The sequence below is a fragment of the Natrix helvetica genome (genome assembly GCF_964273705.1).
Source record: "Natrix helvetica genome assembly, chromosome: 3".
NCBI lineage: Eukaryota > Metazoa > Chordata > Lepidosauria > Squamata > Natricidae > Natrix > Natrix helvetica.
The window spans coordinates 129,863,094-129,877,062 of record NC_138549.1 but is presented as its reverse complement, the minus strand read 5'-3'; the positions used below and the strand labels follow the sequence as shown (position 1 = coordinate 129,877,062).

At 40.8% G+C, this 13,969-nt stretch overlaps 1 protein-coding gene across 2 annotated transcripts in view; it reads right to left on the bottom strand.

Moving 5' to 3' along the window:
* Positions 1-12,767, bottom strand: part of MFSD4A (major facilitator superfamily domain containing 4A) — a 49,603-nt gene extending 36,836 nt beyond the window's left edge. Inside the window, exon 1 of one of the 2 annotated variants that reach the window (XM_081948573.1) lies at positions 12,621-12,767. In XM_081948573.1, coding sequence (XP_081804699.1) covers positions 12,621-12,625 — 5 coding nt within the window. In that variant the 5' untranslated portion in view covers positions 12,626-12,767. Of the gene's footprint in view, positions 1-11,271; positions 11,735-12,620 lie in introns of those variants that run through there. The other variant, XM_081948572.1, reaches the window with a different exon arrangement.
* Positions 12,768-13,969: the final 1,202 nt, after the last annotated feature.

Sequence of the window (13,969 nt, the reverse complement as noted above, 5' to 3'; positions counted from 1 at the left end):
AATGTATTATCTTTTGGACAATAGAGGTGTGGGAGAAACAAGACTATCTCGCTTGCTTGCTTGTCAGAGACATGTGGTTGGCATCTTAGAAACTGAACCTTGAAACTGACAGACACTAGGTCTCCCCTAAAAGGATTCTTCCACAGTCAGTATCCAGCCATGTTAACAACACTCATATATTCTGAAATAATCTTCCAGACAGCTCAACAAAAATTTATACTTTCATAAATAGATTAAAATCTAAACCTTTTCAAAGTCCTGCACAAAAGTATGATTTGAAGTTTAGAAAGGAACACAGCGTTGTTAAATAACTGTAATAGCTCTAAAGCACCTTGGGTGGATTCAACAACAGCTCCATCTTTTTAGAGAATGTAGGATCCAAAAGTGAGAAAAAATGTGAACTAGTTTTTAATAAAAGAAAAGACTAACATGTGAAATGGGGAAAGGCTGTAGCTGGAAGGAGCATTTAAAAGGAAAGACAACTACAGGTAGATATAAAATGGCAATGACACAAACACTGTATTGTGCTAAATCAGTATCTTTCCAACTTACCAACTTGAAGATGTGTAGACTTCTACTCCCGGAATTTCCTAGCCACCTAAAGACACCCACACTAGTGATGCAGAGCTATTGTGATCTGAGGACCACTTTTATTATTTAGTGCATTGTATGTAACCTGTTTTCCCCCAAAATAAGCCCAGCCGGGCTTTTGAGTGCATGTGCTAAAATAATTCCTCCCCAAAAATATTGCAACACAACAGCAGCCATGAAGTGACCATGCTCGACACCTCCTGCACCTCAAAAATAATAAGATCTCCCCCAAAATAAGGCCAAGCACTTATTTCAAAAGAAAATAACACCCTGTCTTATTTTCGGGGAAACATGGTATATGTGAATTTATTTTAAAATGTGAGGTACAGATAAATATAACCAGAGCCATAGGACCAATATATTTAAAGAGATGTGAATATTTTCAGGAGTTCTTTATTCAGGAATCTCTCTATTCAATGGCTGGATCCATACATAGGTAGTCCAAAACTTACAACAGCAATTGAGAGTGGAATTTCCATCACTAAGTCATAAAGCAGGAATGCACTGTTTGATGAGGCAGTCAGAGGTGCCATTGTTAACCAAATCCAATGGTCATTAGGTGAAGAAACAAGCAAATCAATGGGAAAGCTGGCAGGAAATAGCAAGTCCCAGGTGGCTCCCAAGAAGGGAAGTGATTGCTGCCTGGTGAGAGAGGCATGAGTTGTTCCATAAAAGTGTAAGGGATGCACACCAGGGTTTGGGAGAGGCATATGGGTGTGGGTGTGAGGAGGAGGAGGTGTGGTTAGGGCTGAGGAAGGTGTGCGATGGTCCAAGGAAGTGCAATGAAAGTCTGTGAGAGTACCCAAAGGTACTAGCAAGCCATGGTGAGGATCGGGCTGTTGTTTGGGGTTGATCCCTTCTCACAATTGGGGCACAAAAGGGTGTGAGTGTCAGGGAGGGCATAGAAGGTTATGATGGAGGCAAGAGTTGGAGAGGGTGCGCAGCATGAGTGGCCAGCACAGCAGGAGCACAATGAGGCTGAGGGGGATTCATCCCAGCCATGTGCAACTTTCCCTGCCGGGTTCCCCATTGAGTTTCCAAGGAAGCTGCTAGGAAAGGTCACACATGGCAATCACACTGCAATCACCATAATTCGGATCTGGTTGTCAACTACCTAGATTGCAATCTTGTGATCATGGGTGTGCTAGGACAGCTGGAACTCCAAGAACTGGTCATAAACACAATTTGTTCAATGCCATAGTAACTTTGAATGCCCTGAATGAATAATGGTCAAGACTACCTGTATTGTATTTAGCCATCCTTCAATGGTTATAATAAAAATGTGATTTGTTAATTATGCTGCATGGAAGAGGCAGTCATTCAGCTGACAAACATAAAAGATATATCGCCCTAGACTTAGTCTCTCATATAGATATTTTTCAAAGGGAAATTTAATAAAACTTACAAATGATTAAACTATTGCAACTAAATTTCCCCACCAACCTGATTTTCGTTTCTCATGGAGAAACAAATGACAAATAAGTAAGCAGGAGATAGCTGTAACCAGATAGCTATATCCGCATAGCTAACAAAAGATGGGTTAAATAGAAGATTAGAGAATACAAAATGCTCTAGCAAGGTCTTTGTGTAGAACACCTGAGAATGTGTAATGTATTAAGACTGATTGAGGGCTCCTCATCATTCTCTGAATTTGGGTAGCAAAACTTCTGCAAGAAAACAACCAAACTCGGTAACTGGCACCATAGAAGATTCTTTTGTTTCTTCCAGAATGCTGGCAGTAACATCATCAGTGGTAGCATTGATATTATCTAGTTTGGGTAATGAAATATCTGCAAGAAAACAACCAAGTTCAGAGAGTACCAGAGACCCCTCATTTCAACCCCGAGCTACAAATTTTATCCTTTATTGATAAGACTGATTGGTATGCCAGAACACCCGATTACTCTTCCAAAGTGTTTTTTTTTAAAAAAATATTTAACAAGTACAATTACTATAACAAAAAGTACTGCAAAAACTGAGTTTGGAGAAACACAGGTGATAAATAGTTTTGTTTGCTTAGGCTCAAGAAAAGATACATTATTAATTAAAGAGGAGCTTAATCTCATAATCTCACAGTTAAACCAATGGTCTTTTCATTGATAATGTAGGAACTATGACAAGAAACAGTGAGAGAAAGGAGATAGACATCTTCAAATTAGGGATCAGTAGGTAGCGACTGCAACAAAACATCATGGACTGCAACAAAAACCAGTCAGTCACAACTGAAGAAGAAATTATTTACTTCTCTGTTTAGATGACCAGACAGAATCAAGAAATTACAGTGCATTCTTGGAAGAGCTATGCATTTGTCCATGCATGTGCCAAGAATCAGGTCTTGCTGGAATCGATCAAAGGTACCCTATTTGAGTTCCCAGGTAAATATTAAGACATAAATCATGGTTTAAAATCCAATAGTTTTTAAAGTTTATCACTATATGAAGTGAAAAAAAATCATATTGTGGTTTAGAGAAATGTTTCTTCTGATTGTAAATTCTGACCATAAAATTATTAATAGTCAGCATAATAAAAATATTTCCCTAATGTCACTCTCAACTTTCAACCTCAGAATTGTTAATAAGGCACTGGCCTATTAACAAAAAGTGTTGTTTTCTTGTTTGATTAAAAAAAGGACCAAAAATGAGCCTATCATATACTTCTGTATAATTTCAACAAAAAGAATTAAGGATGTGTAATACAGAAAGCAATGTGTACTGAAATCTATGAATGTGCTTAATCATAAAAGAATGGCACACTAAATATAATACAGAGTGAGTTTAAAAGCATTACTCCTTGCTTTTAGAGAAAAATTGTTCACAAAAACAAAATGGATATACAGTACTGCCAACTCTTGTGATATGTCTCATCATCTTTGATTATCTCTCCCCCCACTCCATTGCTAGCACACATTTAGAGACTTATGAATTTAAGATGATTTTCTTTCATATTCTTCTGAGATCTCATATCCTCCAAGAGAAGTATAAATTCCGAACCCCTGATGGGTCAAAACAAGGATGCCAATAAAAATAATGGAATCTTTTTGGATGATCTAAGCATCACATGTAGTGCAAGACAAAATCTTCATGATAGGAGACTGATATTTTGTGAGCACTGGGGTCTGCAGCTGTTAGTTTAAGGGTGTGTCTTCCAGCAGTACATCTCCAGCAAGGGGTAATTGCATTTCTCTTTCCAAATATAGTAAGATTTTCCTCTAAACCCAAGAATTTAAGGATGTTCATTTGCAGTAGTTTAAATAATGAAATGATCTTTTTTGAGGCCACCACTTCAGAGTAGATTTTAGCACAAATTGACTTGATTTGCAAATCTGCTTGGGAGGAGGATCTAAAGTCTCAATATTCTTTGCTTGTACCAAAAAAAGAGAATATTTGTAGCTCAGGATTGAACTGTGGGGTCCTTGGTGCTCTCTGAGCTTGGTTGTTGGTTTTTTTTGCAGACATTTCATTATTCCAACTAGGTAACATGATCAGTGCTAGTAAGGAGTGGTGTTTGCTCTCAATTTATATGCTCATCTGGGTGTTGAGTCTGGTGGAAAGGTGTTTTGGTCTTTTTGTTCCCTTTTTATCTCTTTTGCACAGTATGTAGATGTTATTTATGGCTATGTATCTACTGATGGCCAATTTGTTAGAGAGCCAGGCTTCCAGGAATTATCTTATGTTTTTGAACTTGGCTTGGTCTAGGATGGTCACAGTTTCTTAGTTGAAACTATGATTAAGTCTGTCCATAGGTTGTGAAATTAAAGAGTTTTTATCAGGTCTTCTGACTGCTAATTGGTGTTCATGGGTGCTTTCTCTTAGTCTTCAGTGTGTTTGTGCTAAGTATTGACTGTTGCAGTCTTTACACTGTATGTGGTAGGTGATTCCTGTGGGAACCTATAGAATCACTACTTTCGGAACTCATAGTGGAGGTCATAATGCAATATCTAGAATCGATAGCAGCCCCACAAATATGTAGATGGCATCATCACCATAATAAAAAGGATCAATTAGGGAACACCTACAAAACCATCAACAACATCGTCAAAGGAATCTAATTCACCAGAGAAAAAGAAAACAACAACTCACTAACCTTCCTGGATATCCTGATCAGTAGAGACTACGATGGCAAACTAGGAACACAAGTGTACCAAAAAACCACCCACACCAATCAAATGCTCCACTATCAAAGTAATAATACAACCTCCTACAAGAAAAGCTGTAAGAACTTTATTTAGATGAGTACGAACACACTGCAGAAACTCTGAACAGCAGAAAAAGGAAACACATCTTCCAACAAAACGGATATCAGTGCAACTTCATCAAAAAGTGCGTGACCAATCAATCAATACGGCACAACCAATACAAGTAATAAAAAAAGATAACATTGCCAACATAAAAAACATCCCAGAAACCACCAAAAGACTATTATGACTTCATGGAATCAAACCAATTAAAGCCCTCCAAAATTTTCTAAGCAAACCAAAAGCCCCAGAAGGAAAAACAGGTGCCATCTGCAAAATACAATGTAAAGACATCAACAACCACTATGAACTGAACTGAATGTACATACAATTGAAAAGCTGTACAATTGGCACCTGAAAAACATGGACACAGTATCTGCTATAAAAACATCCATCACATATCTTAAAGGTGCATCTTCAGGTCATCTGACTGGCATCAGTGAGATAAACATTTTTTAAAATTCATAGATTATTTAAGATAAATTTGTGCCATTTTCATTTGCTCTGTCTACATTCCCTTCTTACCCTACCATCCTTTTCTTGGCCCTTGTGAAGGTAGCCCATTGGAATGTAGAAGCCTGCTTCAAAGCCCCTTCAAGTTTTACAATATCTAAGAACCAAACATAGTAACCAATTATGCTATAGAAGTGGAGCATTCTCATTCATTCAAATAAAAGTTGGAAAGTCAGCTGTTAGGGATATTATATATCAACAAAGCGGTTGGAGTAGGAGATTCATGTTTATGTCCTATCAAATAGCAGAAGGAAGTCCGGGCAATTAATTCATCCAACTCAATACTGTCCAGATGGATAGGGAATGGAATGTGTGTTATACTTCATTAGGTTTAACAAGTTTTTATTAATTATTTTTCTAAAAAAATAAAAAGTTTCAAGCCTAAAAAGAGCTAAACATCTTGCTTCCTCCAATGACACCATAACACAGCTTTGAAAAGCCCAGACACAATAAATAAATAAATAAATAAATAAATAAATAATAAACAAACAAACACGCAAGCAAGCAGCCTCCCTCACTGCAAAAAGATTGCAAAATGAATTACTTGCCATGCTGCAATAAGAGGTTGGACCCAAAGGTCCCATTCACATGTCTTGGTTGACCCAAGGAATGTCTGCTGAATCATCTCCCCTCATTACACCAGCACCACGAGTAAGACCACCCTGGCAGCCATTTTCTAGGTCCTAACTATTGGAGGCTGCTGTTTGCTTTTTCATATGTTCCTGTTGGAGATGACCAGGTTGACCCCAAGGGCAGGGGTCAAATACATCATGTATAGGTAGCATGAAATAAACTTGTAGCACTTTTGAACTCTATCCCAGCTCCTGGTTTCTTGTACCTGACAATTACTGTTTCTTTGAATGCAGATGAAACAGTGGGCCAGTTGCACTGCAGATTGGTTGGGAGGTGGGCGGCGGCTGGGGATTTATCATTCTTCCTCTTGCTGGCATGTATAAGGAATGGAATGTGTGTTAGAGCAGATTAGTTAGAGAAGTGTAGATGACCCTAAAAAGGCAGCCACAATGGGGTGCTAGAGGAAACCTCTTTAAAGGGCCTCTCTAGGAATTTGCCTCAATCATATAGAGACAGGTTACTTACAAGTAGCCCTTAGCGTGGATACATGAGCAAAGCTATCTTAGCTCCCAAATAAGCCCAATTTATCTGGGGATAAAAATAATTTCTCCTTTGAATTAACAATCGAGGTCATTTCAGTGAATACTTCTAATTCCATTACACAATAACATATCACCTCTGTAGATTGAATTAAGAATGTTGTGACAGTCAACAGAAAATGACAAATCAGATTTTGGACAACTATGCTCCCATGTCAATGGATCTTAGTTTTAGGACTTGGTTGGAAAATTAATTTTTAGATGTAAAAATGCCATCTAAGTCAATATCATCAGTTCAAATAACATCCTGAAAGATAGCATCAGTTAGAGAAATACTGCATGAGACAATCCATCATTTTTATAGTGTCTTGAAAAGTAACTGCTGGGATCTGGATGATGGAACATTAAAGATTTCATGGGAGTGGGAGGAGAACTAAAAGGCATTGCAAGGTATTTTGTTCTCTGGGTCAATTAGCTCTCCACAACTGTGTTAAGCACAACCGTCAACATTTCTTCCAAAGGTACTTGATTATCTGATGATTATCTAGACAGCGTACTAAAAAGCAAAGACATCACCCTGACAACAAAAGTATGTATAGTCAAGGCTATGATTTTCCCAGTTGCAATGAATGAACTCCTGCAAGTCCCTTGGGCTGCAAAGTGATCCTAGAGGAGATCAACCCTGACTGTTCTTTAGAAGGCCAGATCCTGAAGATGAAACTCAAATAATTTGGCCACCTAATGAGAAGGAAGGACTCACTAGAGAAGAGCCTAATGCTGGGAAAGATTGAGGGAAAAGAAGAATGGGACGGCAGAGAATGAGGTGGCTGGCTGGAGTCACCAAAGCAGTAGGTGTGAGCTTAAATGGACTCCAGAGGATGTCCATGGGGTCATGATGGGTCGGACACGACTTTGCAATAATCTGATGACAAGAATATAATTCTTCAGTATTAGTTTATTATTGACTGTTGCTTGTGTACGTCGCCCCGAGTCCCTGTGGGGAGAGGGGGCGACTAATAAGTTTAAATAAATAAATAAATAAACATCTATATAAGGCAATGCATGTCATTCAGGGTTGAATTGAGGAGTTCTTGGTGCAGGCAAACAACGAAGCTCAAGGAGCACCAAGGATTCCACAATTATTAACAGCTGTCTACCTGACAATTAGGAAGTTGCCTTCTATCTCTGTTTTCCCCCAGTAAAGTGAGAATTGCAGCATATTTCACAACTCAGAAAACACATTGTATATTGTAGGATGAAAACAGATTAATTTAAAAGACTAGTTAATGTTATTGCAAGTTCAATTGAGGTTTTAGAAACTTGCACATCAAGGCTATGATTTACTAGTTGCACTGTATACAAGTTAATTGCAGTTTTGATTCTTAGACTACATCTAATGGAATGCTGGGAATTACACTTAGTCAGCAAAAATGGACATACTAGGACTGTTGGGAAAAATGCAATATTGATCAACAATGATTAGCTTACAGAATCTTTAAGAAATTTTGCCAATGAATTTTACTTTAATGATAAAAAATACATGACCAAATAGTTTCTTTCATGCTTAAATAGGCTCTGTTACTGTAGATAATACAAGCAATATACATAACATACAGAATAGGGACATTTTATTATTCTAAATACCATAATAATTTGCTTTTAATTTTATTTTTCCTTTAAAGGTTTATTGGACAGAATCAAATGCTCTCTACATGGGGCTTCACTTGAGATGCACCCGAAGGCTGCAGTTGGTCCAGAACGTGGCCGCGCGGGCAATTATGGGAGGTACTAGATACTCCCATGTAACACCTCTCCTGCGCGGGCTGCACTGGCTACCTGTGGCTTTTCGGGTGCGTTTCAAGGTGTTGACTATCATCTTTAAAGCGCTCCATGGCACAGGACCTAGCTACCTGCGGGATCGCATCCTGCCCCATACATCCCTGCGGCCGATTCGCTCTCACAGGGAGGGACTCCTCCGGGTGCCGGCACTGCCTAGCGACGCCCAGGAGTAGGGCCTTCTCTGTGATGGGCCCGACCCTCTGGAATGACCTCCCCCACGATATTAGAATAACGACCGATCTCCGCTCCTTCCGTAAGAAACTTAAGACCCACCTGTTCAACTTAGCTGGCCTGGCCTAACTGTAGTTTTTGTGTCCCTCTAGCCTGTATTTTAAATTTTTAGGGGTAGATTTTTTAGATTGTTTTAATTTTTAACTATACTGTACAGCCTATCACTTAATCTGTTTTATGGGTATTTAAAAATATTTATGTTTTGTATATTGTTTTATTTGTGGTCTGTACACTCCCCCGAGTCCCTTTGGGGAGAGGGGGTGGTCTATAAATTTAATAAAATAAAATAAAATTAATTAAATTATGGGGATGTCTTAGAAGAATGATACTGGACAATAAAAGAGCAAGTTTCTGTCAATGAAGACAATGTCCAATATTGCCAAGACAAATGATTAGAAATCAAGATGTAATCCCATATTTTTCTCAAAATAGTTGAAACCAATTCACACACAATTTCTCTTTCATTATTAAGTCACAGCTACTCTGTGATCTTGTCCACATAAATCATACACTTATTAAAAAATATGTTCTAAAGATTTTATGGAACAATTTCATATCACACTATAAAGTAGGCCTGTCCTTTTTCACTACATAATTATAAGGTTGAAAAGAATAATTAGTGTGACTGATTTTATTTAGTGTTGCTGTAATGGTATAATATCTTTGTGTACAAAACTGTTGTTACATGAATATTTGGTATGCTTGCCTTGATTCAAGAAATTCTAAAACATGCATTGATCATGAGACTATTAAATATTATATAAACATCCCATGAATTAAAAGAATTGTTTTTAAATACTGTTTTATAGAAAACCTTGATCAAAATATAGTTAATATTTTTAACACACCAAGATTTAAAACATGTAGACTGTTAAAACTGTTTTCCAGATTAAACATCAGTTGATAGATGGGAACTTCAAACAAATTAATATAGCAGCAATTATACAACACAAATTGGGATAAAGATGGGGAATTACTGTTCATGTTTTCTGCTTTACAGGGATCATTTCCTTATTAATTGTTTATTGATGATTTCAAAAGAATAACATCGTCTTGTCCTGGAACTCTGTATGAAAATGGAATATTTACTGTTTTACCGTAATCAACTTAAATGCTTATTGGCCACTAGATGTTAACTGCCAACTTTTCAGAGAAGAAGACAGCTTGAATTTGGACACTGAGGTTATTAAAACAAGTCCTTTACAACAAACCTCTTAGATTACAAAGAGAAATTCTCAGCATGATTTCTGTAGCCTGAGGTTTCTATGTCAATGTCCATCAGGCATGCTGTGTTCTGCTGGTTCCCCACTGTAAATCCTTCTGGGATCCTGCCACATGCTCCATTTCCCCAAAGTCTGCATTCACCTCTATGCAGGCAAAAGAGTTCACATAACCACAATGATGTCATGTGAACAGACCCAAGGATTGCTAATGTAGGCCCTGGCAGGTGATCTAATAGCATGGTTGATTTCTGTGGGATTTCTCAACTGACAGGTACATATCAATACAGTAAGGATCATTTTGCATGGGTCCTGTTCATATTTGATCTTTGACTTTGGTTTTATTTGGATAAGCTCTCTGAAAGTCATTGGAGTATATGTTTTAAATAATTCACGAATAGAAAGAAGCACATTGATTTTGGAACCAGACATTGGCCTAATTTGCAAAAAATCAAACAGCTAGGGAAAGCAATAAAATGTGGAAAAGTGTGTGTGTGTGTGTGTGTGTGTTGCATTTACAATTGCCTGTATAAGAAGCATATCTAAGAGGGATATTGGTTAACTGCTTTTAAGATAACTGACTCTAAATTTCCCTTGTGACTGCATCTCTATCATTGCTTCATCTTATGTCATTGTAATCTATCATTTAAACAGGCAGTTATGTATGTAGGTACTAACTGCTTGATTTTGGAGGGAAGGACTGTTCTTAAAGACACAGGGACCAGGTTCTCCCTGAATAGGTGTTGCCCACTACTGTGTTAGGTGCCCTACACAATCTGACTCATCCACCCACACATCCACCCACCAGAAATGTCCTCTGGATTGTACCATCCATTAAATCCAGTCTCTGCAGCAACACATAGGCTATGTTCATAAAGTTAAGCCATAGTTTGTGTGTGAACCACCGTGGCCTGCACATTAAACTGTATTTCCCCCAAACAAAGCATTGTATGGCAGGCTTCTCCGTTTTTCCCTGACTTATCCCAGTCCAAGCCAGAGAATCCGGCTTCTACCCATTCTGCTTATGTATTAGGAGCCAGTAATAAAACTGCATCGAGTCATTTTTAAAGGAAAACAAAAATCCCTTCAGTATTTCTGCTTGCTGGAGTCAATTCGACACACATGTACCGAGAATTAAGTCCTGATTTATGCAGGAACTTGTGGCTGGGACTTATGAGGAACTGGGCATGGATTTCAACAGGCATAGATGCCTCAAACTTTGCTTAAGGTCGTTAATTTAGACGGTCAAGAACTGCAGCATCAGATCTGTTCCAGCCTTGTAGCACCGGAAAACAGGCGCGGGCGTAGAAACAGGCACTGATTTCTAGGGCACAGCTTGGCACGCATCCCACCCAACAAGCGACGGTCGGCATCCCCTTCCTGGATACTGAAAAGGTGCCTAAGTGGCAAAAGAGAAAGGGGCTCCTTTCCCTCCATCTCTCCCGGCCCGGCCAAGAGCATCTTCGCTCTTAAAGGAAGGAGGCGGCAGGCGATGCCGACAGCGAGAGCAGAGCGGGAATCGCTGACTTACGTTCTCTTGAACACGCCGCCCAAGCAGCTCCCGATCAGCAGGCAGAACTGCTGCGAAAAGAAGACCCAGGTGACCTGCGACAGCGAGCTCTGGGTCTGGCAGCGCAGGTCGAGCACGGTGGGCCCCAGAAAGGCGATGCACAGGCCGAAGCTGAAGAAGACGCTCCAGTAGGTCAGCGTGGGCTGAAGGTTCCTCTTGAAGAGATTCGTCACCCGCGCATCCCACCGCCACATCCTCGGCTTGCGCTCCTGCCTTCGTCCGCCTTCCTTCGCCGAGCAAGTCCCTGCTGGGACGGGCGGAGCGGCTCCAACAGGCGAGTGGCGCCCCCTAGGCACCCGCACTCGACCTAGCCGGAACCGCGCTCCGGGGAGCAGCGAGCCGGAACCTCGGGAAAACCTCCTCCCTTCAGCCGAGCCAGCGCAGTCGCCTTTACGGCAGTGGGATCCTGCTCGAAAACACCTGCAACCGGATACCCCTCCCCGCCCGCCCGCCCGCCACGCCTTGCCTCTCCGCCCAGCCGCGTCCCGGTTCTCCCTTCGCTCCCTTCTCACGCTCGCGCGTCCTTCGCCTCAGCTGTCCCGGTCCCGGGTCCGGAGGTTGCCGATCCCCAAGCGCCGAAGTCGGCTTCTCCCCTTCTCTCCGCCGCAAGAGGAGGATGCGTATCGCGCAAAGCGAGCGGACAGAGCAGTGCTGGATTGGCACTGGCTCCGCCCCTTCATCCTAGAGGGCCGCGCATAAGCAACCGGCCGAGTCGCCTCCCTTGGCCGGCTCCCTGGGGCGCATCGGCTGCGGTGGCGAAGAGGCGCCGAGGGGACCAGACGGCTCCGACCCGCGCTCGCCCTTACGTCCAGCAACAGGTCGGGGTCACTCGCCGAGACGGGAGACGGCCGCGTTCTCCTCACAGTCGCTTTTCTCCATCACCTGGGAGCTGCGCGTAACCTTCCTCCGCATTGCCGCCTCTCCAAGAAACCGGATTGGCGCGCAAATGGGTCAGCTCTCTAGGTGCGGCTCTTTCGCCGAGGCTGCAGAACGAAACTGCGTCCCGGACGCGGCTTGAAAAGACGGCATCTTTTGAGTTGGCGGGTTGTTTCAGACACGGAAGAGCCCGGGACTCCTCACCTGTCTGCCCTCAGTTTAGAATTCGCGGCTCTTCCATTTGAGATGACACCCCCCCCCCCCAATCACTTTTCCATAGGCAAAACAAGAGAACCATTTGAAACTACTCCAAACAGAACTGAGATCACCCCCCCCCCACCAGCTTGTTAGCTTTGTTCTTGACAAATGGAGGTGCCATAACTCAAATTAAACGTTACTAAGTAACTTCTTCTGTTGAAACCATCAGCATTTACCTCATGAATGGCCTATTCCTCTCTCCAAAACTGCGTAATGGTTAAAGGGGGAAGGAATTTCTCTTCCCTTGCAGTTAGGAACCAGCAGGGAGATTTGAGGGAAGAAGGGTCCCCCTTCAGTACTGTAAATGGCAACCTTCCCTTGGATTTCCTTGTGCTGCTCTTTACATCAAGCAAGCGTGTATTTATTGCATTCACATGAGAGCTATCTTGTTCTTAAGTCTTGGCAAGATACACGTGTTGCTAACACTCAATCCTCTGTTCTTTCAGATTATACTTTGGGGAGTCTGATTGCCATGAATCATAACCTTTACACGGTCAATTTCTTCTTAAAATTGTTTTGGTTGGAGAGTTTGGGTAGACATCACGAAGAGGGCATGTAGTCACGAGACAGTTTGTGTTTTGTGTGTACAAATATTTGCATATTGGCTATAAGCTCAGCAGCTGGTTCACACGTTTCACATGTTTTACAGCTGGTTCACACGTTGCATGAGGACATAGTTTGCTTCACTCACAGCAGGTCTTGACCAGGAAGCAGGTCCCTACATTGTGTTAAGCTATCGTCATGGAAATTTTAGTGCTATCATAACTTAAAGTGGTCTTTCACATATCTGGAAACATTCAAACAGGAAATGTGGTAGCCAATGTTTTTTTTCTTTCACATTCTCCAGCTGATAGGCAAAGAAAGGACCAATGTGTTCTTGCTCAAGACAATGTGTTGTCTACATTTGGATCTGGAATATTAAAAGAACAAATGCAGTGATTGAGAAAAATTTCCTGAATTTGCCAGAATTTAATTAAAGAAATAATATCTGGACATGTGCTCCCAGGGAAGTCCTTGGCATTTCTTCCCAACATCTTTTAGCTCCTTGGTCCCCATCTCCTCCTGCTCCATTCCTTTAAAGCAGTAAACTAAAACCTTGGGCCTTTTAATCTATATTACAAAGTGTATCCAACATTGAGAGGAAACGGGAAATGCTTTTTTCTCCAATGAACTCAATCTTTTTTTTCCTAGGTTATAGTGTTTTTTTAAAAAAATACAATATATATTATGGATATATATTATGAAGCAGGCTGGATTGGAGTTAATGTTCCACTTGTGCAGAAAACTCCCTCTGGAGGAGGAAGTTTATAAATATTTTACCTGCTGCATTTGAAACAGTAACTGGTGTTTTTTTTTTTTTTTTAGAGCTTTCTTGTTTGCTTTCTTCCTCCAGCCTTATTCTTCCCAGGAAGTGCAGTACAGCACACAGGCAAGTGAAGCAGAATTGATTCAGTGACATGTTTTCCTTTTTCCAAAATTTCTGGCAAGATTGACTACAATGTACATTACAATTAAGATAAAGACA